General features: G+C 44.6%; 2 protein-coding genes across 2 annotated transcripts; both read left to right on the forward strand.

The window, feature by feature from the left end:
* Positions 1–18,959: 18,959 nt before the first annotated feature.
* LOC127316873 (uncharacterized) lies at positions 18,960–21,369 on the forward strand. The gene is made up of 4 exons (XM_051347343.2): positions 18,960–19,186; positions 19,327–19,387; positions 20,142–20,286; positions 20,955–21,369. Exons 1-4 carry the CDS (start codon positions 19,003–19,005, stop codon positions 21,222–21,224), a joined length of 660 nt encoding a protein of 219 aa, XP_051203303.1. The 5' UTR covers positions 18,960–19,002; the 3' UTR covers positions 21,225–21,369.
* Positions 21,370–21,874: 505 nt separating this feature from the next.
* On the forward strand, positions 21,875–23,223 carry LOC127316872 (uncharacterized). The gene is made up of 3 exons (XM_051347342.2): positions 21,875–22,147; positions 22,653–22,869; positions 22,978–23,223. The coding sequence occupies exons 1-3, from the start codon at positions 22,043–22,045 to the stop codon at positions 22,986–22,988; spliced, it is 333 nt and encodes a 110-aa protein (XP_051203302.1). The 5' UTR covers positions 21,875–22,042; the 3' UTR covers positions 22,989–23,223.
* Positions 23,224–25,513: the final 2,290 nt, after the last annotated feature.

Genomic DNA, 25,513 nt, shown 5'->3' on the forward strand with positions numbered 1-25,513 from the left:
AGCATTTTCATAAGCTTCACTTCTCCATTCATCTAGAGAACTTAATTGCAACAACCTCTTATCACCGGCAAGTTTAGGATCTTTATTTAATTCTCTAACAGCCCAATAAGCTTTGTGCTCTAGTTCTAAAGGTAAATGACAAGCTTTCCCATAAACCATTTTATAAGGTGACATTCCCATGGGATTTTTATAAGCAGTTCTATAAGCCCATAGTGCATCCTTCAATTTACTAGCCCAATTCTTTCTAGTTTTATAAACAGTCTTTCCCAAAATAGATTTAATCTCTCTATTTGATAATTCTACTTGACCACTAGTTTGAGGATGATAAGCGGAAGCAATTCTATGATTAATACCATACCTAGCAAGAGATTTTCTAAAACCTCCATGAATAAAATGAGAACCTCCATCAGTCATAATATATCTAGGCACTCCAAATCTAGGAAAAATAATGTCTAAAAGCATTCTTAAAGAGGTCTCACCATCAGCACTTTTTGTAGGTATGGCTTCCACCCATTTAGTAACATAATCAACAGCAACAAGTATATGAGTGTTACCTTCTGAAGACGGAAAAGGTCCCATGAAGTCAAATCCCCAACAATCAAACGGTTCAATAACAAGAGTATAATTCATAGGCATTTCATTACGTCTGGAGATATTACCAACCCTTTGGCATTCATCACAAGATAAAATAAACTTTCTCGCATCCTTGAAGAGAGTTGGCCAATAAAAACCTGATTGTAGAACCTTTTGAGCGGTCCTTTCTCCGGCGTGATGTCCTCCATAAGCACTACCATGATATTTACTCAATATCTCTTGTTGTTCATATTCGGGAACACATCTTCGCATAATACCATCCACTCCTTCTTTGTATAAGTGTGGGTCATCCCAGAAATAATGCCTCAAGTCATAAAAGAATTTCCTCTTTTGCTGAGCTGAAAAGGTTGGAGGCAAGTACTTGGAAACAATAAAGTTAGCATAATAAGCATACCAAGGACTGTCTCGCGAGCTCACCTTTATTACAGCCAATTGTTCATTTGGAAAACTATCATTAACAGGAACAGGATCATAAGCAATATTTTCCAATCTAGACAAATTATCAGCAACAGGATTATCAGCACCTTTCCTATCTACAATATGTAAATCAAATTCTTGCAAAAGAAGTACCCATCTAATAAGCCTCGGCTTAGCATCTTTCTTTGTCATAAGGTATCTAATTGCAGCATGATCAGTATGAATAGTAACTTTTGAATCAACAATATAAGATCTAAATTTATCGCAAGCAAAGACTACAGCTAATAATTCTTTTTCAGTTGTAGCATAATTTCTTTGAGCAGCATCAAGAGTTTTACTAGCATAATGAATAACATTCAGTTTTTTATCTACTCGCTGTCCAAGAACAGCGCCTACAGCAAAATCACTAGCATCACACATAATTTCGAATGGTAAGTTCCAATCAGGAGGTTCAACTATAGGAGCAGTTGTTAAGGCTTTCTTTAGAGTTTCAAAAGCTTCCTTACAATCGTCATCAAAAACAAAAGGTACGTCTTTTTGAAGAAGATTAGTAAGAGGCTTTGAAATCTTGGAGAAATCTTTAATAAATCTCCTATAAAACCCAAGATGACCAAGAACACTACGAATACCTTTAACATCCCTAGGATAGGGCATCTTCTCAATTGCTTCAACTTTAGCTCTATCAACTTCAATACCTCTCTCAGAAATTTTATGTCCCAATACAATTCCTTCATTAACCATAAAGTGGCATTTCTCCCAATTAAGAACAAGGTTAGTTTCTTCACATCTCTGCAAAACTTTATCAAGGTTTCGCAAGCAACTATCAAAAGAATTCCCATAGACGGAAAAATCATCCATGAATACCTCTACAATACTCTCACAAAAACCATGAAAAATAGCAGACATGCATCTTTGAAAAGTAGCAGGAGCATTACATAAACCAAAAGGCATACGTCTATAAGCATAAGTTCCATAGGGACAAGTGAAAGTGGTTTTCTCTTGATCTTTAGCTTTAACAGCAATTTGTGAAAACCCGGAATAACCATCAAGAAAACAAAAATGAGTATTTTTAGACAATCTTTCTAGCATTTGATCAATAAATGGTAAAGGGTAATGATCTTTCTTAGTAACTTTATTAACTTTTCGAAAATCAATGCACATTCTATACCCTACAACTACTCTTTGAGGGATGAGCTCATCATTATCATTAGGCACAACAGTCATTCCTCCTTTCTTGGGAACGCAATGCACAGGACTAACCCATCTACTATCAGCAATAGGATATATAATACCAGCTTCAAGAAGTCTTAATACCTCATTCCTTACCACTTCCTTCATCTTCGAATTAGACGACGCTGATGTTCAACAACAGGCTTTGCATCATCTTCCATATTAATAGCATGTTGGCAAATAGAAGGAGAAATCCCTTTCAAATCATCAAGAGTATAGCCAATAGCTCCTCGGTGTTTCTTCAATATTTCCAATAACCTTTCTTCCTCAATCTCTGAAAGCTTAGAACTAATAATAACAGGATATATTTTCTTATCATCAATATGAGCATATTTAAGATTATCGTAAAGGCTTTAAAGCCAGAACAGGATCTTCCTTTGGCGGCGGTGTTGTACCCAGATCTTCCACCGGTAAATCATGCTTAAGAATAGGTTGGCGAAGAAAAATTTCCTCAAGCTCATCTCTTTCTTTCCTAAAAACTTCACTCTCGCTATCCTCCAAATGTTGCCGCAAAGGATTATTAGGAACAAGAACAATAGATGCACACTGCTCCATTTTAAAATCATCACTAGGCAAATCAGCTTTATAAGGAGTTTTGGTAAATTTAGAGAAGTTAAACTCATAAGATTCACCAGCAAATTTAGTCAAAATTTTCTCTTTCTTGCAATCTATAATAGCTCCACAAGTATTTAGAAAAGGTCTACCAAAAATAATAGGACAATAATCACTAGCAGTGAGAACCAAGTACCAAAAAGTCAGCAGGATATTTAATCTTACCGCATAAAACTTCCACATCTCGAACAATACCAATTGGAGAAATAGTTTCTCTATTAGCCAGCTGAATAACCACATCAATATCTTCAAGTTCACAAGAATCAATTTCGTGCATAATCTCCGTGTAAAGCTCATAAGGAATAGCACTAACACTTGCACCAATATCACATAAACCATAATAGCAATGATCACCAATTCTAACAGATAGCATAGGAACACTAACTTGTTTGGGTTTATTAGGATGTGAAACAATATTAGAAGCATCTTCACAGAAAATAATATGACCATCCTCCACATTTTCAGTCACAAGATCTTTAACTATTGCAACAGCAGGTTCAACTTTTATTTGTTCTTTAGGTTCTACAGGTTTCTTTTCACTTTTATGAACCGCACTATTTATAACAGAGTACTCCTTCATTTTAGCAGGGAAAGGAGTTTTTTCAATATAAGCTTCAGGAATAACATGATCAGCAGTTTCAACTACAACGCATTTATTAATAGATGAATCAATTTTATCTTTATACGGTTCATGATACTTATCAAAATTCTTCTTAGGCAATTCATAATGAGAGGCAAAAGCTTTATAAAGATTGGCAGCAACTTGAGAATCAAGACCATATGTAGCACTCATATTACGAAATTTATCAGTATCCATAAAAGCTTCAATGCATTTATAATCATAAATTATACCTGATTCTCTATCCTTGTCGTTCTCCCAACCTTCAGTATTTTCTTGGATCCGATCAAGAAGGTCCCTTTTAAACTCTTCTTTGTTGCGTGTAAATGATCCAGAACAAGAAGTATCCAGCAAGGTCTTATCTTGAAAAGAAAGTCTTGCATAGAAATTATCAATAATAACATTACCAGGAAGCTCATGAATGGGGCATTTGAGCATTAAAGACTTCAATCTCCCCCAAGCTTGGGAAATACTCTCTCCATCATGAGGCCAAAAATTATATATGCGATTCCGATCCTTGTGAATTTCACTTGGAGGATAGAACTTAGAATAAAACCGGGGCACAATATCATTCCATTCAAGAGAATCCCCATTATCCAGTAATTTATACCAATGCGCCGCTTTACCAGACAGCGATAAAGAGAATAGTTTCTTCCTCACTTCATCCATAGCAATACCTGCACACTTGAATAAACCGCATAATTCATGCAAGAACAATAAATGATCTCCAGGGTGGACAGTTCCATCCCCTTCATAGCGGTTATCCATAACACGTTCAATAATTTTCATAGGTATTTTATATGGTATCACTTCCTCACCTGGCGCCTCATCCACTACCGTTGCAGTAGTAGTAGATTTCCCAAATAAAAATTGAAGAGAAGATCTCTCCATAATGACTTATAGCAGCAGGCAGAAATAAAATCAGCACAAACAGTAAAGGTTTCCTTACCAATTCCACTTACCAATAGCGCTTCACTCCCCGGCAACGGCGCCAGAAAATAGTCTTGATGACCCACAAGTATAGGGGGTGTATCGTAGTATTTTCAATAAGTAAGAATGTCGATCCCAACGAGGAGCAGAAGGTGTTGACAAGCAGTTTCGATGAAGGATTCACTGTAAATGCTCACAGCCAAGTATTCAGGGGGTTTTGATGTAACAGTTGAATAAAGTACGAGTAAGTAAAGTGCGAGAGTAACAATTGCAGCGAGTGGCCCAATCCTTTTTAGCACAGAGGACAAGCCGGTTTGTTTACTTATAATGACCAAACGTTCTCGAGGACACACGGGATTTTAGTCTAGTGCTTTCGCTACATACGGCTAAAAAATCTTCATTGTTATGATAAGTATTGTGTGGGTGAACCTATGCTAATGTACCGCCCTTCCTAGGACTAATACATACTTGTGATTATACCCCTTGCAAGCATCCGCAACTACAAGAAAGTAATTAAGAATAAATCTAACCACAGCCTTAAACTCTGAGATCCTGCTATCCCTCCTGCATCGATATACCAACGGGGGTTTAGGTTTCTGTCACTCCGGCAACCCCGCAATTGGCAAATGAGTACAAGATGCATTCCCCTAGGCCCATAAATGGTGAAGTGTCATGTAGTCGACGTTCACATGACACCACTAGAAGAATAACACCACAACTTAAATATCATACCATTGAATATTACTCAACCATAGTTCACTACTAACATTTAGACTTCACCCATGTCCTCAAGAACTAAACGAACTACTCACGAGACATCATATGGAACATGATCAGAGGTGATATGATGATGAATAACAATCTGAACATAAACTTGGTTCAATGGTTTCACTCAATAGCATCAACAACAAGTAGAGATCGATACCGGGAGAGTTTCCCCTATCAAACAATCAAGATCAAACCCAAATTGCTACGGCGGAGACGAGGTGCTGCGGCGGAGATGGCGGTGATGATGATGAAGATGATGATGATGGTGATGGAGATGATGTCCAGCTCGATGACGGTGATGATGGCGTCGATTTCCCCCTCCCGGATGGAATTTTCCCGGCGGATTCCTGCCCGCCGGAGAGCTCTTTTCTCTCTGGTGTTCTCCGCCCCGCAGAGGCGGCTGTAACTCTTCGCGAGGTACCCTCTGTGGCTTAGGTTTTCGGGACGAAGGATTTCGCGAAGAAAAGGAGGCGAAAGGGGCTGTGGGGCCCCCACACCACATGGTGGCGTGGCCAGGCCATGGGCCGCGCCGCCCTATGGTGTGGGCCCACCCTGGGTCCAGCTGGCTCCTCCTTCTGGCTTCCTTCGTCATCTTGAAAAATAGGATTTTTGGTATAATTTCCTTCCACAGTTGATTTTCCGAAATATTGCGTTCTGACGGTGCTTTTTCCAGCAGAATCCTGGCTCCGGTGCTTGATCCTCCAATAATGATGAAACATGCAAAATAAATGAAATAACATAAGTATTGTATCCCAATATGAAATATATCAATGAATAACAGCAAATTATGATATAAAATAGTGATGCAAATTGGACGTATCAAGCGGCTTGTGCTGCTGGTGGCGGGGATGGGTGGAGCGTGGCGGCATGCGGCCCTCGCGGAGGAAGGCGGCGACGGCGACGGCAGCGCTCGCCATGGAAGGCGGCGGCGCGGGGCAGTAGGGAGAGGGGAGAGAGTGGTATACGGGCGAGGGAGGGGTACGGCATGATATAGGAGAAGTTATATCTGTGGCGCATCTGCGACAGTGCGCCACAGAACACGTTATTTCTGTGGCGCACCGAGGCCAGTGCGCCACAGAATACGTTATTTCTGTGGCGCACCAAGTGCAGTGCGCCATAGAAAAAGTAAAACCAATGATTGGGCGTGACAGGGTGTGGCCCCACCAATTTTTGTGGCGCATGGTTCCCTGGTGCGCCACAAAATTAAGCTATTTCTGTGGCGCACCGTTCCTGGTGCGCCACAAAATAACTTTCTGTGGCGCATTTTTAGTGATGCGCCACAGAACTAAGCTCCACCTATAAGCATTTCCCTACTAGTGCTACACAGGCCTTGATCTGGGACTCTCCAAGTTTTTAAATTTCTGGATTTGTCTTTGTTTCTTTCTATAGTTTCTTCGTCGATTTTCTAGGGATTGCTCCCAGATCCGAAATTCTTAGGGGTTTTCTTACATTTATTTTGATGTTATACCGATTGGTTGAATCTTGTATGAAACTGTGCTGAATCGTGTACGGTTCTTCCTTGTTTCGTTGATGCTTTTTAACAAAAATGTTCACACATATATGGATTTTCATAAAGATCTATTTATATGTGTTTGAATATGTGTTAAAACTTTGCTATACATTTGGAAACTAATAGAATGTAATTTTTTTCACTTTGTGCTAATAAAAAAATAACGATTTTTTGTAAAACCTGAAATGGATAACAATCCATTAACTTGAAGTGTATATGAATCTCACTTGAATTTTGTTTTAATCATATGGGAATTTCTTAATTTTCTCTGAAATTAATGTTCCGAAATTATTTCCAAGTTATTATGTGATAAGTAAAAAAAATTAATTTCCTTTGTTCATTAATTTTTATTTGCCTTGGTTCATACAGTCTACTATAAATGTTTGCCTTGGTTCATAAAAGTCTCACACTCTAGATTTTATTTCCGTGAGTCTATTTTGTAAGATGAAGAACACATTGCATACAAAAATAAGCTGCCGTGGCATCATACAAATGTTCTATTTTGGTGCATTCATGACTTTTTCCCTACAAATATACTAAGAAAAATGCAATGAGAGAAAAAATATTGTTCGAATTTTCCATGATAATGTGTTTAAGCAATCGCAGCCAGAAGTTGAAAAGGAGAAACATTGGGATATGTTCTGCAAAATAAAAAGGATCTCCCAAGGCAAACGGTAGTTAATCTAGGGACTTGGCTGCAAATTATACTGCACGAATCTGAAAGCAAATGAAGGGAATAGAGCGTTGTGATAAGACCGGGACGTCCATAAGTATGTGGAGTTGCTTTTTCGGCCTGAACATGCAACTGCAAGTGTCTCCATTGCTTATAGTGGGAGTCTGTAGTGTTGACGATTTTTTTATACTACATACTCCCTCCGTCCCACTAAAAATGTCCTAACTTTATCAAAATTTTGATGTAACTACCTACTACCTCCATCCCAAGGCCCAAGGTTAAATAGTGTCAAGATACATTTAAGTTTTGACAAAGTTAAGACACTTTTGGTGAAATGGAGAGAGTATGTTATTTCAACATGGTGCAACCGCGTCATAGATGTTTCATGCTAAAAATGCGCTTTTGCATCTGTGTTTTTCAAATTTGGTTTACAATGCTTTTCACATCGCGCAGCAATCTTTTCTTTAAATGATTGTTGCAATGGATTGAGATTTATTGCATGATATAATCTTGTTGTTGCATGCATGGACATGAAATATTGCGCAAATACACACAATTGATAAGCAATTCAGCTGGCACGGGAGGTGCTCAATCGGAGCTCGCTCCGCCCAGCGTACGTCCCTCTTCATCGATCTGCCTTATGTAAAAGGAGACACAACGTTGTACACTACTTGTACCAAATTTCTCCAAACATATGTACATATGTGCAAGAACAAATACTCGATCTGCTGCACAAATCGTACCTAGCGTATTCACAAACATTTCCACAGGCGCGCGCGCTCTATTTCCCATCGGCGTCGCGCTGAAGGTACCTGAGCACCTCGTCGGGCGGCACGCCACGCCACACCCGCGGCCGTGCCACGCCGTGCCCAAGCTTCGCGAACCCGTGCGCCACCCTGTTCCCTGCCCGGCGAACGTGCGACACGGCCATGCCGCCGTCGTCGAGCAGCGGGAGCAGCGCGGCGATCTCCTCGCACTGCCTCAGGTCCTCCTCTGCCCTGATCGACACGCGGTTGCGCACGACGTCCACCACCGTCTTGGCGTCGCCCTCGATGGAGATGTTGAGCCACCCGTTCTCCAGCGCCAGCTCGAGGCCGCGCCGGAGCGCGGCGAGCTCGGCCACAGAGCTGGTGGCCTTTCCGATTCGCTCCGCGTATCCCAGCACGAACCCGCCCTCGTGGTCCCGGTACACGCCGCCGATACTCGCCCTCCGGGACGTGTGCTTAGAGGACCCGTCGAAGTTGAGCTTCAGCCGCCCCGCATCCGGCTTCCTCCATGTGTTCGCAGACTCGCCGGTGTGAATGCTCCGCCGCCCGCTTCCTCCGACGGGCGCGACGGGTGCCTTGCCGGCGAGGAAGAGGCGGGCAGATACGGGGATACCCTGCAGCATCATGCTCAGAGGTCGAAGTTGCACGCGCAGCATGGTTGCCGAGAAAATGCGCGATGATCTTGACGTGTATTTAGCGTCCGTGCATGCATGCACTTGCTTGAAGCTAATGCTCACGTAGCATGCATGAATTGGAGAACACTGCCACTTCTTCTCTAGCTAGCGTATAGAATGGCAAGGGGTTGATTGGCCAGGTCAAAGGGGGTGGAGGAGATGGTACGAAATGGAAGAAGAATTTGCAGATCGAAGCCACGTATCTGAAATGGTTTAGGGTGCGAGCTAAGTATTATGCCAAGGTTGGGGCGAGGAGGAGGGTATATGTGCGTGCCTTGTTAAGTCGTTTCCCTAAATTGCCTATCGAGAAAGCAACCGCACGTTGCTTACAACCTCAAAATTAGTGAGTGCCAGCGGAACTTGGCTTAAAATCAAGACCCAAGTTCCCCATAATCTCCATGCTTGTAGCGTGGGCGAGCTGTCATTACGCATGCAAGTCGTGACTTGTGCTAACTGTTAACTGCCGTGAAGAATATTCTGCAGCAAAATATAGAATCACTCCGGCCAAATGATTTTTCTTTGGTAAAAAATGGGATCACTGCCACTGCCAGAAAAAGAAAGAGGGTAACTGTCCCTTTTTGGAAGACTGGTCTCTTGTAGGATCAGGCTGTCAAAAATGCCTCAAAATTTAATCTTATTCTAGATATTAGACTAGACAAAAATATATACTCATATTTATGTGGAATAATCTAAACCTTAGGTAAAAAAAATATTAATCACAAAATGTACATACCCATATGTGCTCATGAGTCATGACTCAGCTTCATAAAAGTTAAAATATCCACTTTAGCCTTGTTTTTGAACTTAGTCCATCCATTATTTGGTATTTTCATGTGTCTTACAATCCTCTATTTTGCATCATTAATTTTTCAGATTCTTTATGCTTATTTTCCCGTCGTTTCTCAATCCAACAATTCAAGAAGACCCTGTTGCGGTCAGAAACCCACCGGCGAGCAACGACGGGCAACACAGTAGAGCCGGGAACAACTTAGGGCTGCGGCTGGCCCTGGTCCCTCCGAGCGACGGCCCGCAAAGAACTCCGGCACGCACGTCCGATGCTGGTGCAAGGGCGTGCCACCTGACCTATACCTGGTCAGGAAGGTGATAGAGATGCCTCGCTTAGTTTCCTGCATGGCATACACGTAGACATTAAATACGAGCCTCGATCGGCTCTCAGGTTGTCCTGTGAATCGGCTCAAGGAGCCAATCCACCCATGATTCGTACGAGGTGCACGAATATATGGTGGTCCTGCTTGATCAAGATAAAGCTAAAACGATCTACGACGATTTAGGGTTTTCACCGCATAATCGGATCATCCTACTCACGATTGGGCCTCGCGGCCACGCACGGTGATCGTAAGCCGATCCTAGATAGGGCCTAAAAACCAACACGAGGTTGATCCTCGGAACATCCTGTCTAGGACTAGCAAACGACACCCTACGCGCCGCTGGATCCTCCAACCCTTTGTAAGGCCTAACTATTGCAGATATTAAACTAATCCTTGAAGAACAAGGAGCAACCGTAACGGATCGGATCTACTAAATAATGATCAAGCGGGGTGCCACCCCTACACCTAAGATAGATGTAAGGGCGGCTAGATGTATAAGGGTTGCACGACGATAGCATATGATACGAAGAACAATGCTAACCCTAACACACCTAAGATAACTACGTTGCTCGCCATCAAAAAGGCTTCAGTACGAGCAACGCATGAACAACAAATAAGCTTGTGCTGCCTAGATCGCAAGATGCGATCTAGGCAGCATGATGCTTACCGGAAGAAACCCTCGAGACGAAGGAGTTGGCGATGCGCCGAGATTGATTTGTGGTGAACGTTGGTTGTTGTTTATTTCATAAACCCTAGATACATATTTATAGTCCAGGGGACTTTCTAATTTAGGCGTGCACCTAACCGTGCACGGGTTAAACTCTATCTTTTAATCTAAGATGCGATCTACTATATTACAGATACACGAGCAATCATAGCCCAAACTCTTCGTACAAGGCCGCTTCAGAGATCTTCCACGTGTAATCTTCCAAGCCCATCTCCCTTACGGCCCATCTCCTGATCTGGCCAAAATCTGGTGATAACACATGCCCCCTGGTTTTGGTAATGATAATTTCAAAACCACTCTGCTTTACCGTCATCGGGTCATGTCGTGGCAGAGGAGAACCGTCGCAGTAACCTTCATCATGATGCCTTGTCTTCTCAACTTCTCTGCAAAACTTGATAGCTTTATCATCACTTCCTCGGAAACTGCAATGGCATTAAATCTCCACTAGGCTCCTCCTTATTTAACTGTGCCGATTGATTAGCCCCCTTCATCCCCTTCCTCTGTTCTAGCTATCGGCACCGAAAAAACCCTCTTTCCCTGTAGCAATGTCTTCCTCTTCCTCCGTCTCCTCCGGCCTCTCCCTCCAGTCTTCCTCCTCGAGCGAGCCGGAGTGGAACTTCGACCATGTGCCAGACGGTCCACCCGAGGCATTCGTCGGGTCAGATGGCGACCTGCCTCTGACCGATGGGGAAGACGACCTCAAGTTCCTCATCGAAGGGGAACTGATAAGCGAAAGCGAAGACGACCTCCACCCCTGGGTGAAACCCACCTCCTCCGACGGGAAGGAGGAAGAAGAAGAAGTAGAGGAAGAAGAGGAAAAGGAGGAGGATGATTCCTCCTCCCCCGCTAAGCATCCGCCGGCAAAGCGATTCCGCGCTTGGGCGGACAGCGAGGACGATGATGATGACGAGAAGGAAGAGGACCTCCTCCTCCGTCGGATATCCACCGACAAAGCGCTTCCGCTCTTGGGCGGACAGCGAGGATGATGATGATGACGAGGAAGAAGAAGCTCCGGCTAAAGGCTGGGGCAGCAGCGACGAGGAACTTCCTGGGAGCAGCGCTGACGGCAGCGACAACGGCGACGATGAGGACAGCGACGACTAGTAGAGTAGGACTAGTAGTAGCAGTGCACTAGGCACCAGATCCCCCTTTTGAGAGCCATCGGCTCTTTCCTGTCAAGCCGCTCCTTTGAATTAATAAGAACTGTTCTTCCAATTTGTTTTTTAATTAATCCAATTTCAAGCCTTCCGCTCGCCACACCAAGACCGATAGCAACGTATCGGATTTTTTCTTTAGACGCCCATGAAGCCAGATTCAGATATCGATTAGACCGTCAGTCAAGCACTTCTCAAATTCGGACTGTGATTTGATACCTGACCATAATATTTCGCAATCCTATAGCCGATGACTGTTCATCGGCTATTTTGAGAATCCAGTCTCCTTCCTTTTCTTGCAGCAACAGGACGGTCCAAACCCTGTAAAAGACGACGGCTTCCCTTTCTGGCTCCTCTCCGTAGCTTTAACAGTCTTCTTCTGCAACAGCTCACCGCTTTTGGAGAAGGTCATGATGCAGGGTTAGCCGATGCAACTCCAATCGGCTCCCAAAATAGAGCATCTACCGAGTTAGTTGCCCCCCCCCCCGAGCCTTAATCAAGGCGAGAATATCGGCGAGGATGCACAGATCAAACAAAAAGGCTTTGACCTCAGGTAATCTGGTAATCTGAGACAGCCACCATGAATAGTCAGCCAAACTTGCCCCCATTGATCAGTTTTCTTCCACTGAACGCCGATGTTGTAGATGACACCATAACAGCTTAATAAGAAAGAGGCTGCCTTGCATGTCAAATTGATGTTACCGCTGAACTGGCGCAAAGGGTTGTCGGCTCATTGCAGCCGAGGCTGCTCTCATTGTACATTCCCTTCAAGGAAACAGAAGCTCTTGAAGCCGAACTGAAAACCATCTTGGCGAAAATCTGAGCCCTGAGCACATAGCCGGTAGGTCTTGTGTAATTGTACTAGAGTCGATGACTGTGCATCGGCTTTGTATCGTGAAGTTTTTTTTTTACTGGCCGATTTTTTCTATCGGCCCCCAACATCTGCACATGCTCCTCTGACTAGATGCCCCCCGAGCCGAATCTGTCAGGTAACTGCAGATATCGGCTCTGTAGTTTAGCCACAGCATTGCATTTGCACGTCGGCTCCGGTAGGACCAATGTTGATTTTTCCTAACTCATCAGCCGACGTAAACCGCTGCTCAGTAGATCAATGTTGAACACAAGCAGAACATGTGGTGAGGATAATTTTGGCCGATTGCTGGAATCGGCCTCCCTATTGATTGAAGCGCTCAATGAAGGTTTTGTAACGTTCCTTCATAGATCTTTGGGGCCGATCCCAAGGATCGGCATCGCCACGTTTGCTCATCGGTCCGTTCTTGCTACACGGTCAGGCCGGTGGATAAGACCAGCCTAACCCCATCCTTTGTCACGTCGATGCGCTCGCCGTCGTCCAGATTGAGTGCATCGTTTAATCCTGGAGCACTAAACTCTGTTGGAAGGATGAGCACCATGTTTGTGCCAGCCGATGTTTCATCATCGGCTTTCCTTTGCTTGGGGCGCCACTCCATTTTCTGTGGTCGACCCTCTTCATCCAGGGTTCGCTGAAATTTCGCGGCCAGATCAGGCCGCGCCTTCCTTAGCGTGTGCAGGTATAACCTTTCGGCTTCCTCCAAGCCACGCAGTCGCTGAACCCTGCGTTTTTGGGAACGACTGAGTCCATCAGGGCACCACCTTGGCCGGTGGTACCTGTCTTCTTCTTCTTCATTGTCTTCCAAATCCTCGAGATCTTCTACTCGAGGGGACTCAGCGTGCTTGTTTCGAGGCGGGAGAGGCCCTAAGCGTTGGAACACGGACACGTTAGCTGCCTCCTTCTTCTTCTGGTTACATACTGGGCAATTGCCGATTGTAGGTAATCGGCTCATTCCTGAGTCCCAGCAGTGTCTAAAGAAGGGACAGTCCCAATGCCTATCCTCGTTGTCTTGCTTCCTCGATTCTTCCTCGGCATGGCGCTCGTACTCCTCCTCATCGCGATCATGCCGACGATGTCTCCTGGCGTCCCTAGCCAGACGGTCTCTATCATCATCGTCGCTGGATCATCGGCGTTGGTCATACTGACTCACATACTTGTTGAGGAGGTGATCAGAGAGAGGTCGCTGATATCTCACATTCCTTACTTCTCCCTCTGTGATGTAGCGCTTGCCATCGTGATGGAGCCGATCGCGTGGAGCGGCCTCCTCTGTGTCCTTGCTACGAGAGCAGCTGCCCTCGTCTCCATCCTTGCCAGAGTGGTGTCCAGGTCCTACCATGTTGATGCTGAACGAGGATCCTGGCTGGCAACCTTCAGGGTAAGTGCACTACACCATGTTAACGGCGGGGAAGGGGTGGGTGTCGACCTTCATGGCGTACTGGTTAAAAATCAGACGTCCTTGTTCTATCGCCATTTGGATCTGCTGACGCCACACCCTGCAGTCGTTGTTGGCATGGGAGACCGAGTTATGCCATTTGCAGTATGGCTTCCCGTTCAGCTCCTGTACCGTGGGGATTTTGAGGCCTTCGGGTATCTTCAACTGCTTCTCCTTGAGTAAGAGGTCGAAGATTTGCTCAGTTTTAGTCACGTCAAAATCAAACCCTCTGGGCGGACCTGGTGGCTTAACCCATTTGCAGGACACAGGGGTTGCCCCCCGAGTCCATTCAGCCACTGCTACCTCTTGATCTCCCGCAGAACCTTCGTCTTCATCTGCCTCGACCAGGACTACCGCACGCTTGAATTTGTCCTGGTACAAGTCCGGGTGGCGCTGTTCATATGCTGACAGTTTCTGAACCATGTGCGCCAGTGAAGGGTAGTCTGCTTGGGAGGCCATGTCCTTGATTGGTGATGCAAGGCCCACCACTGCCAACTCGACTGCTTCCTTTTCAGTTACACGAGCCGAATAACATCGGTTCCTTAGATTTCTGAAGCGCTGGACGTATTCTGCCACAGTTTCTCCACGCTTCTGACGTATTTGAGCTAGATCGGCAAGGCCAGACTCGGAAGCCTCTGAGTGGTACTGCATGTGGAATTGTTCTTCCAACTGCTTCCAAGTCCGGATCGAGTCCGGTGGCAACGAAGTGTACCACCCGAAAGCCGATCCCGTGAGGGACTGCGCGAAGAACCTCACGCGTAGTGGATCCGACGCTGAGGCCGTTCCTAGCTGTGCCAAATATCGGCTCACATGCTCGATGGAGCTGGAACCATCTGATCCACTGAATTTGGAGAAATCAGGGAGCCGATATTTGGGTGGTAGCGGGACCAATTCGTATTCGTCGGGGTACGGCTTGGAATAGCCGATTGTCCTCCTTTTCGGCACCATGCCGAACTGGTCTCTCGAGGATCGTGCGAGTTGATCCGCGGTGCTGGCTGCAGGAGTCGAACTCTGAAGATTCGACGGAGTGGCATACTTAGCCAGCCATGCTTGCTTTTCCAGCTCTGAGCCAACTGCAGGAGCTGCGCTCGGGAGGTTTGTTGGAGTGGCGTACTTAGCTAGCCACGTCTGCTTCTCAAGATCTATCGCTGAAGTTCCTCCTGCTTTCCCAGAAGTCCCTGCCGTTGCGGCCTGGTTTATGAGCGCCCAGTTACCGCAGTCTGGCACGTATGTGCACATGTACCCGTGAGGGATCTCCTTAGGCGCCTCATGCAAGAACTGGCAGTCACTAGGGTCACCACCGATCTTGTAGACGACGAATGCCGGTGAATTCGGCACTTCTGGTGCTGCCAACGCGAATGGCAGCGGTGGACGGGACTGGAGTGGCATCTCTCCTTGGTACGTCCCGAGAGCTGGTCCTGACGGAGAGTACTGGTGCCTCATGATCTCCTGGATCACCCGAAGAGCGACACGCTCCAAAGTGTTCACCAGGTTCTCTGGGTGGCGGTGCAGCGAGTGAGCCACCATGTAGTTAATCTCCTGACGCAGGGACCTGGTGCATTCTTCTGACGGGGCGGACAGGTCTATTCCATCGAGCGCACCATCAGGCGAGAACCCTTTCCACCTGATGCCATGTGAACGGGTCCTGTGAAAAGAGCCGATGAGGTCGGCTTCGAGGATCGCTTTGACCTCGTCATACTTCTTCTTGAGCTCGTCGGTCAGATCCTCGTACGTGACTGGGGTGCCGTCCGCCATCTCAGATGTAGATGGCGATGTGGTTGATGTCGAAGATGGTCCCACCGGGCGTGCCAGAATGTGTTGCGGTCAGAAACCCACCGGCGAGCAACGACGGGCAACACAGTAGAGCCGGGAACAACTTAGGGCTGCGGCTGGCCCTGGTCCCTCCGAGCGACGGCCCGCAAAGAACTCCGGCACGCACGTCCGATGCTGGTGCAAGGGCGTGCCACCTGACCTATACCTGGTCAGGAAGGTAATGGAGATGCCTCGCTTAGTTTCCTGCATGGCATACACGTAGACATTAAATACGAGCCTCGATCGGCTCTCAGGTTGTCCTGTGAATCGTCTCAAGGAGCCGATCCACCCATGATTCGTACGAGGTGCACGAATATATGGTGGTCCTGCTTGATCAAGATAAAGCTAAAACGATCTACGACGATTTAGGGTTTTCACCGCATAATCGGATCATCCTACTCACGATTGGGCCTCGCGGCCACGCACGGTGATCGTAAGCCGATCCTAGATAGGGCCTAAAAACCAACACGAGGTTGATCCTCGGAACATCCTGTCTAGGACTAGCAAACGACACCCTACGCGCCGCTGGATCCTCCAACCCTTTGTAAGGCCTAACTATTGCAGATATTAAACTAATGCTTGAAGAACAAGGAGCAACCGTAACGGATCGGATCTACTAAATAATGATCAAGCGGGGTGCCGCCCCTACACCTAAGATAGGTGTAAGGGCTGCTAGATGTATAAGGGTTGCACGACGATAGCATATGATACGAAGAACAATGCTAACCCTAACACACCTAAGATAACTACGTTGCTCGCCATCAAAAAGGCTTCAGTACGAGCAACGCATGAACAACAAATAAGCTTGTGCTGCCTAGATCGCAAGATGCGATCTAAGCAGCGTGATGCTTACCGGAAGAAACCCTCGAGACGAAGGAGTTGGCGATGCGCCGAGATTGATTTGTGGTGAACGTTGGTTGTTGTTTATTTCATAAACCCTAGATACATATTTATAGTCCAGGGGACTTTCTAATTTAGACGTGCACCTAACCGTGCACGGGTTAAACTCTATCTTTTAATCTAAGATGCGATCTACTATATTACAGATACACGGGCAATCATAGCCCAAACTCTTCGTACAAGGCCGCTTCAGAGATCTTCCACGTGTAATCTTCCAAGCCCATCTCCCTTACGGCCCATCTCCTGATCTGGCCAAAATCTGGTGATAACAGACCCTAAGGTCTTGTTTACTAGTGTTTTTTTTAGAATTAGTCGGATAATCCCCACCAAAAACTAAATTCTCACTTATTTTTAAAAGCATTTTTGGTCCTACCTCCGTTTTCGAGGAAAATGTTAACCAATAATTTAGTCATCACATGTTATCCCAAAATATATGACCTGATGCACATTTCAAAAAACTTTCGATGATATATTTTTGGACGAGTTATAAATTATATTTAATTTTCTAAATTATTACTTAAGTTTTGATACGAAAAACGTAGTGGCCTTGTATTTATGAACAGGGGCGTACAAGAGTATTGGGCTAGTTTAATCCCTCATTTCTGAAATAGTCTACATTCTAGCCTAATATTTGTTCTGAAATAATCTATATTCTAGTTTTTTGTCAACAACAACACTGAAAATAAAGTTGTTTTGCTCTCTTTATTGGAATGTGTTATTTTTAATGTATCTTAGATTAATTGTTCACCTTTCTAAGTAGTAGTAATAAAACCAATAATAGTTTGTTTTATTTTTTTCTAAAGTGCTGATTAAATCATAACGGAGGGAATATGTTTAAAAAGAACCTCATCTGGCAAGCCGGAAAAACTTAGTGAAGAATGTGTGCTCACCTTCATACCTCTAGGCTGAGAAAAGGGCAAAAATAAATCATGCTTCTAAGAAATTTTTTTTTTTGGTTTATAGGTGTAGATGTACCCATTGTGTAAAGTTTATACCTTAAAATGTTTGCCAATTTTGGAAAAGATTATCTAGATCTATAATTAGACATTCTACATCTGCACACAAAGGTTCGTGAAAATGACGAAAATTTTCTGATATGTGCAAAAGGAAAATAATTTTGGTGCTCCAAAATAGCTTTTTACGAGATATATTTTTATGTTTTTTATATAGGCCACATAAAAAAATCACAAAGCTTTATGTACGGACATAGATTATCCGGATGTACACCTGTAAATTTCTTGCGGATATTTTGAACATTTTCAAATGCATTTTAAAATATTTTATTCATATAGGCGCCTCTAGTCTAACCAAAACACCATGTCCAGAATCCTCGAGTGTATTCGTTTGCGATGGAAGAAGGTTGCGCTATTCGCTCTCCCATGGGCCGCGTTCACCATATAGCCATACATGTATAGGTGGTCCTATGCATGGGTTCTTGTGGCACCGAAGGGTGACACCGCACGCAACACATCGTGGGCAGGACCATCATCACACCTTCGCTCTTTTTCGGTCTTCTTCGTCCTTTCCTTTTCTCAATGTTGGAGATAGCGCCACAAGAATCCTCCTCCTCGTCAATGCACCCATCCGCCGCTGGCCTAACCGCCATCGGTGCCACTATACTTCGCTGCCCTACCTTGCCCTCGCGTGCCACAACCACCGTTCCACATCCCTCTAAACCACCCTTGTTCGACACCGGGGAGACCGCCACCCTAACCCCTAACCCTAAGTCTAGCCGCCCACCTTCACTCCTGCACCAACAACCCTAAGTAGTAGAGCACGGCTGCCACCTCGATCCACCCTCGTTGGCTCCTTCTCCCAGTTGCATGCGGGCGGGAGCAGAGCACGGACGCGGGCTTCCCCTCATCCGCGCGCATCGGCCTTGTTGGTGGGTCGGCCTAGGTAAGCCTTCTGCTCCCTATTTTATCTTTTTTCAATTATTTGTTTTTATGTTTATTTTTAATAGGCCACGCCCGCTGCGCGATAAATAGGTTTTTCCTTTGCGTACGGCTATTGCACGTTGTCGTGACGCCCATTTCAATTGGGCCGGACCATGCTCACTTGCTCAGCCCACCTCAAAGAGGCGTGGCGGCACGGCTCTGGTACCATCATATGATCAGAGCGCATGCCACGCACGCGCCACCAAACGCCATCAACCCTTGCCGCGCAGGGCTCGCTCTGTCGCTCCCCGCCGCCGCGCCCGCCAATGGAGACTGCCGCCGTGCCCGTGTCCAGATCGGCCAGCCGCGCCGCGCTCCCCTCCACCTTTGCGCCCCGCCAGACCCGCGTCGCACTCCCCCGCCGTGCCGCGCCGATGCAGCGCCTCGTCACGCGCCGATCGGCTGCTGCCGACGACAATGCGGCAGCGGAGGAGCGCCCTATCGAGAAAAGTTCGTTTGTCATCCTCCTCTTCGTTCACCCCTTCCCTTTGTGCCCCGCCTGCAACCTTCTTCCGTCGTTGCTTGCTCAGATTGAGATTGAGAACCTGTTGTCCTGATTGATTCCTGGCTGTTCGATTGTGTGCTTGCAGAGTTCACTACCTTCCCGACCGTCATGGACATCAACAAGATCCACGAGATCCTGCCCCACAGGTGAATGGCCAACTCGCCGATGACACCACCGTTTTATGATGCTGTTCGAGTCTTTCTTGCAGCATATGTTTCGTTGTTAATGCATGCGCTTAATTCAAGTCCTTGCAAGATGCCAGAATTGCGTTTATGCGGTCCGCAGGGCCGCTACTTTAGCTATATGAGTATTCCTCAGAACTTAACCTGGGTGAGAGGCGTGCATAGCATCACAATGCAATTCTTGACAAGTGATTCAGTTTGTGTTGTTATGGGTATCCGCGACGCATTGTAAGGAACTAATTTAATATAAGTTAGGACGAATCCGTGTGCCATGGATCTTTTCAGATTTTGATCCGCTGCATTGTAGATCTGTTATTATTGATATCTCCCCTGCCATCACAAAATATATATTTTTAGACATTCTCATGGTGTCATGGTCTCCCAAAACAACATTGAGTTGTAATTCATTTTAATGGCTAATGAAATTATATTATTATCAGCACTTGTTTCAAGACTAATCTTTTCTAAGGCTGATCTATATGTGCATCAAGTTACTGTTGGCAAAGGCAAAACTATCGTAGTGTGACTCCATGTCTTGGACATCACCTTTTTTTTTCAATGTAGCGCGATTTGTTTTTGGCGATTTCACAGTATATGTGCAAGATAAAAGCATTATATGGTTGTCAGGATGTGGCTTGATACCTGAGAGGGAAAATGCTTCAGGAGTATGCAGTTGTTTGTTCTTCTAACTTACTATGAATTTTGATCTGCATGTTAGGTTCCCGTTCCTTTTCGTAGATAAAGTGATCGAGTACAAGGCGGGGGACTACGCTGTTGCGATCAAGAATGTAACGATAAACGACAACTTTTTCTGTGGGCATTTCCCAGGCCGACCCATAATGCCTGGTGTTCTAATGGTTGAGGTACGCTCTGAGTCTCTGTAAAGCTGAATTCCTGTCCCGGCAGAATGTAATAATATTGTCTAATCTCTGGATTTACTATTTCTGAAGGGGTAAATTAAATTGTCTTTACTCACGCATTTCAGTGTGTAGGTAGATCCATATCTAGACAAAAACAAGTCACTTATTTCCGAACAGAGGTTGTATTTGTTTAATGTATATATAACCCTACAACTTACGCAGCTAGCTTATTCAATGTTAATTTACTTCTTATTGTCCAAGTATAGCATGGTGTATCTTCATAATTTTTTTTTTGTATCTATCCAAATGACTATATCCCAGTTCAACAATTTTCTTAATGTATGTTTTGCAAATGTTAAGACGTCTATATTTATTGAAGTTAGTGAGGAAACTGCCATTTTGTAATCATTTTACTGCATACAATGGTTACAGAAGTGCATAAAATTGTTTGTGCTACTCAATTTATAATAACATTTATTTTAACTGAATAATATTTTGCAATCCGATCTGAACCAATACATGTTGATATGTACAGTTGTCTCAGTAGTATAGTGTTGGATTCTGCTGTGGCTAGATCTTCAATAGCTAACTCTAAAAATTATTATTGCTGTTCTAGAATCAAAATGTTTCTTAATTGCCCTCATATGGGAGACTTCTACCTTTATATACAGGCTATGGCGCAGGTTGGAGGCATTGTGATGTTGCAACCTGAAGTTGGTGGATCATCACAAGGCAATTTCTATTTCGTAGGGATAGACAAAGTGAGGTTCCGCAAGCCAGTACTTCCTGGGGATACTTTGGTCATGAGAATGACGCTAGCTAATCCTCAGAAGAGATTTGGGTTTGCCAAGATGGAAGGGAAAGCTTACGTGGATGGTAACATAGTATGTGAGGGGGAATTCCTCCTTAAGAGCGCGGCAGGTCAACACAAAGAGACCTAGCAGTGTTGTGGGAATTGAGTCTTGATTAGGATCATGCCAGCTCCATTTGTTTTGAGAATCGAGTCATGAACTGAACTTGCAGCATGTGAGGCGGCGATCTGTTACATTAGGTTAGTCGTGTAATGAACCACATTTTGTAGTTTGGCCTTTTTTTTCGAGGTAGGTTTGGGCTTTTGGGGCTGAGGCAACGCTGTGTTGCTGCTGTAATACAAGCGGTTACATACAATCTCTTCTATAGTTGTTTGGTGGAATAAGCTGTTTTTGTTCCATTGTTCTCGGCGAGTTTCACCTTCTATTGAGGTTTTTTGTGCTAAGAACAGTTCTAGTTTGTACATATTGTAGCTGCCATCCAGCCATGTGAGAAGCTATCAAGAATAGTTAGGACATGGTCTGCTTTTGAACTGTGACATGAAGTTGCACTTTCGTCAAAAATATGTGGCTGGACATGGGTGCTGCTAAACCTGATAACAGGACAATGGTAGTACCGATTATCATTTGACCCCTCTGCAGACCTGCAGTGAGTATTTATTTTACCTCGATTAACGAGCAAATTAACCATCAACGTGCAGAACGTCAACTAGGATTAACCAATAGTACGTGTGTGTACTGTGTTGTGCATACATCACATGCATGGTTAAATTACTTGTCGATTCGAGCCGTTACATCAGAATCCAAAGTCATCTTGCTTCAGTAATCACTAGTCAACTCTCCGTTCCTGGACACCACCACTACAGGGAAAAATCCTGCCAAAATTAGACCATAAGCCCATAATAACTACCAAGTGAGTTGAGTATTATCTTGAGTTCGTCTGGAGGAAGATGACGGACCTTGCGGTGCCTATGAGTATGAAGAGGAAGGATGTCGAGGTAGTGGACGGCCATGGATTCTCTATCTTCTTTGATCCTAAGAGGATCAAACTACAGGTATGGTATGGTAAATGGTGTTCCTCTGTAGTCTGTAGAATATAGTGCAGTTTCATTACATGAAGTTTTCTAGTTACAAACTGGTCGCAGCTGAGCTAAATTAGAGTGTGAATATGTCAAGCATGCAAAGAACATGTCAAGATTTTCGCACCCTAGTTTGTATGAGACGCCAAATTAGGAGCTAGCAGTAATTGACCTAAATTACTGGAAGTATTCGACCTCAAAAAAAACTGGAAGTATTCAACAGCGGTAACAACATATGAGATGGACAATCATACCAAGAACTTCTTGGCCTTACTACCCAACGGCTGATCAAGCCAACTTCCTAACTCAGTTCAATTCATTGTTAGGTTGCACCAATTATAACTCAGATCATAGTGAAAATATCTGGCCATTGTTAGGTTGTTAGGTTGCACCAATTATAACTCAGTTCAATTCATTGTTAGGTTGCACCAATTATAGACCAATTCATGGTTAGGTTGCACTGATCATTTTGTGTTGCTAGAATGTCAAGATTCAAGACATGATGGAAGAGGACGAACCATTGATACGTGCTACTGCGCCAACCCTTTTCCATGATCAGGTGGACATTCTGTCCGAGGGTAAATCTCCAGAGCCACCGTCCAAGTTCAGGGAAGCTCAAAACACCATGGCAGCGCCAATGGAGGTTGTGGCGGAGACCCTGCAGCAGCAGCCGTGCCAGAATGCTCACTTATTTTCAGGTTAGCAAAAGTCATGTCAACTGTCAACAAAAAATGCAATATGCCATCAAATCTTTCACTCCCTTTTTTTTATTGCCAAGTGAATGCTAAATATCCTGCCGATTACAGGTTTCTTCTGAGTGGCACTCTGCTGGATTTTGTGGACTTGTATTTGTGGTGTAAGCCTGTGACCAGCATACATAGAGCGTGTCCGTCCGTTTCATGCTGTTGCAGTGTAATGCTAATCTTTTGCCGTCACCTAGACCAGCGCATGTTGCTGACCAAAATATGCTGTTGCATTTTAAGCGTATCAATTTTATCTGCAGATTTGATTGTGAACTATGATCCTGTAAATAACATTGGCTACCTTTTGCTGTCTTTTTACCATGATGAAGCATCTATCAAGAACGTGGTCTGATTTTTTTTCGATAAAGGGAATATATTAATATCAAGAAGATACCAATTACACCCAGCCTCTGCAACAACGCACCACCCTAATGGCACTACGGATACACACAACCAGAAAAAGGAAAAGAAAACTAAGAAACAAAGGTCCCGCTACAGTATCTCGGGTCTAACAACAACAATACATCCACCGTCAAGACAACACCTGAATTACAGACTCTCCAAAAAATGACGCCTCCAAGAAGGAAACAGTGCCCAAACACCGTCGTCGCCCGATCAAATATCTTAGGTTTTCACCCTGAAGATAGTCCCCGCTCTCAGAACAATGCCTCCACCAAGGCCATTGCCAGGCACAACCAGTTAAGGCCAGACCTTTGGTTTTCATCCTGAAAGGTAGGACTTTGCACTTCATCTGTGTTGTCGCCCCCACTTTCATACTGCTGCTGTAAAGCCCAGAACATCAAGCAAGTCTCTCAACAGCGCGGAGACTTGAACCTCCCTTAGCTAGTCCTCCCCTCCGGCCTTCATGAAATTCTCTTCTTCCGACTTTCATCATGGATCCATAGTCACTTGATGTCAACACAGAAAAAGAGCTTCACGCCGCTCCCTTCAGAACCAATCGGTCGGAATAAAAGCATGGGTGCGCACGACCGAATGCCTCCGATCCAGCAAACTCCAAGCAAAGCACTGTTACATTCACCGGTGGAGCCTTCCGGAACTCAACCCACCGGCCAGATCACGAGTCCAGGCCTCCGGTAGGTCCTACTCTTCACGCAAGAGAGGCCCTAGGACCGCCGCCTTTATACAGGTCGGACCCCCACGTCGGAGACCATCCCGGGCTGGCCAATCCAACCCTCCACCGGCGACACTGTCGCCGGCTTCCATGCTCCTCCATCTCGCCGTCGGATCGCGGTGATAGATCAAAAGATCCACCACCACCAACCGCAGGCCGACCCTCTCCGGCGTAGAAGAGAGCCACCTCCTCCGTTGAACCCAAGGCTGCTGCCCCGGGCGCCCTTGTGACGCGGAAGAAGCCCGAGATCGCCTCCACGCACCGACGAGAGGCGGTGGGCTCTGGAAACGATGGAGCGGTGGAGATAAGAGAGAGAGCGTGCGGGGAGGAAATCGAGGGACGGTATCGGAGATGATCTTTCGAGAGATAGTCAAAGCGGTTCATTTAAACGGTACATCCACCCACGGTAAACAGAGTCTAGTATAGAACAAAGAAAAGCCACACCAAAAATTACATGAAGATGCCGAAAGTGTACACAAGAGAATAAGAGCGGAAATGAACCACAAAACCACATACGTGTCAGCCCATCATTAATCAGTAAAAAAACTAAAACTCTGAGAAAAATGAAGCTTGTTGCCATGTAATATAGTAGTTATGTATACTCACATATAGTAAGCCATATACACATTAGATGGCATAAACTATACCCGCCTAGGCTGCGACTAGGCCACTTAAGCATCACCTAGTTAGTAGGCAATTGTCAACCGCGCCTAGCGCCTTTTCCAACCCTATGTGTTACATATTAATTTAAAAAATTACACATCGCATGGCCCATTAACATATACATTTTCTTTCATGAATCTCAAAATTTATATTTTTTATTATGTTATACAATATATGTTTTCACTTATACCAAAGAAGTTTGTCGTATATATATGAAGATAAATATAAGAGAAAAAAAATATAAAGTTGAATAAAAATAATACAAGAATGAAACAAATTTTCATATAAAAATAAATGTATTTACACGCATAATAAAAATTCATATATTTTTTTTTTTGAGAAACACAGTACAAACGCAGACGCTCACATACACGCGTATACATATATTTAAATAAACATGCTCATGCATGTTATAATGTATGTGCATGTAATTCAAAATTGCAAATTCTCCCAAAAATAAAAAGTAAAATAAAAAGGTAAAGAAAGAGAAAAAATATCCAAAAGTAAATTCTAAAATAAATAAATTAAAAGGAAATATTGAAGAAAAAAAGATAAAACAAGACAATAGGAAACAATAAAAAAGGAAAAAGGAAAAATAAAACCTTGTTGGGCCGGCCTACCGCTGGCGTTACGTGAGAAAGGATCATCAGGTAGGAATTCTCAGAGACCATGCGCGGTCCAGCTCAGGCGCAGACGCAGTCTTTTTTGTCGATATATCGTATTTTTGTAGAAGGCCATTGAGAAAAATCGATGACCTCCCTCTGGGATTTGTGGACAAAAGAAGAACAGAAAGGGGCAGACTCT

Source organism: Lolium perenne, chromosome 7, assembly GCF_019359855.2.
Source record: "Lolium perenne isolate Kyuss_39 chromosome 7, Kyuss_2.0, whole genome shotgun sequence".
NCBI classification, from domain to species: domain Eukaryota; kingdom Viridiplantae; phylum Streptophyta; class Magnoliopsida; order Poales; family Poaceae; genus Lolium; species Lolium perenne.

Bases quoted from the DNA above. Each gene is read 5' to 3' on its own strand.
- LOC127316873 (XM_051347343.2), top strand. From the start codon at position 19,003: ATGGAGACTGCCGCCGTGCCCGTGTCCAGATCGGCCAGCCGCGCCGCG. The intron at 19,187-19,326 runs GTTCGTTTGTCA...GTGTGCTTGCAG, and splicing joins GGAGCGCCCTATCGAGAAAA to AGTTCACTACCTTCCCGACC. The intron at 19,388-20,141 runs GTGAATGGCCAA...TCTGCATGTTAG, and splicing joins CACGAGATCCTGCCCCACAG to GTTCCCGTTCCTTTTCGTAG.
- LOC127316872 (XM_051347342.2), top strand. From the start codon at position 22,043: ATGACGGACCTTGCGGTGCCTATGAGTATGAAGAGGAAGGATGTCGAG. The intron at 22,148-22,652 runs GTATGGTATGGT...TTGTGTTGCTAG, and splicing joins CTAAGAGGATCAAACTACAG to AATGTCAAGATTCAAGACAT.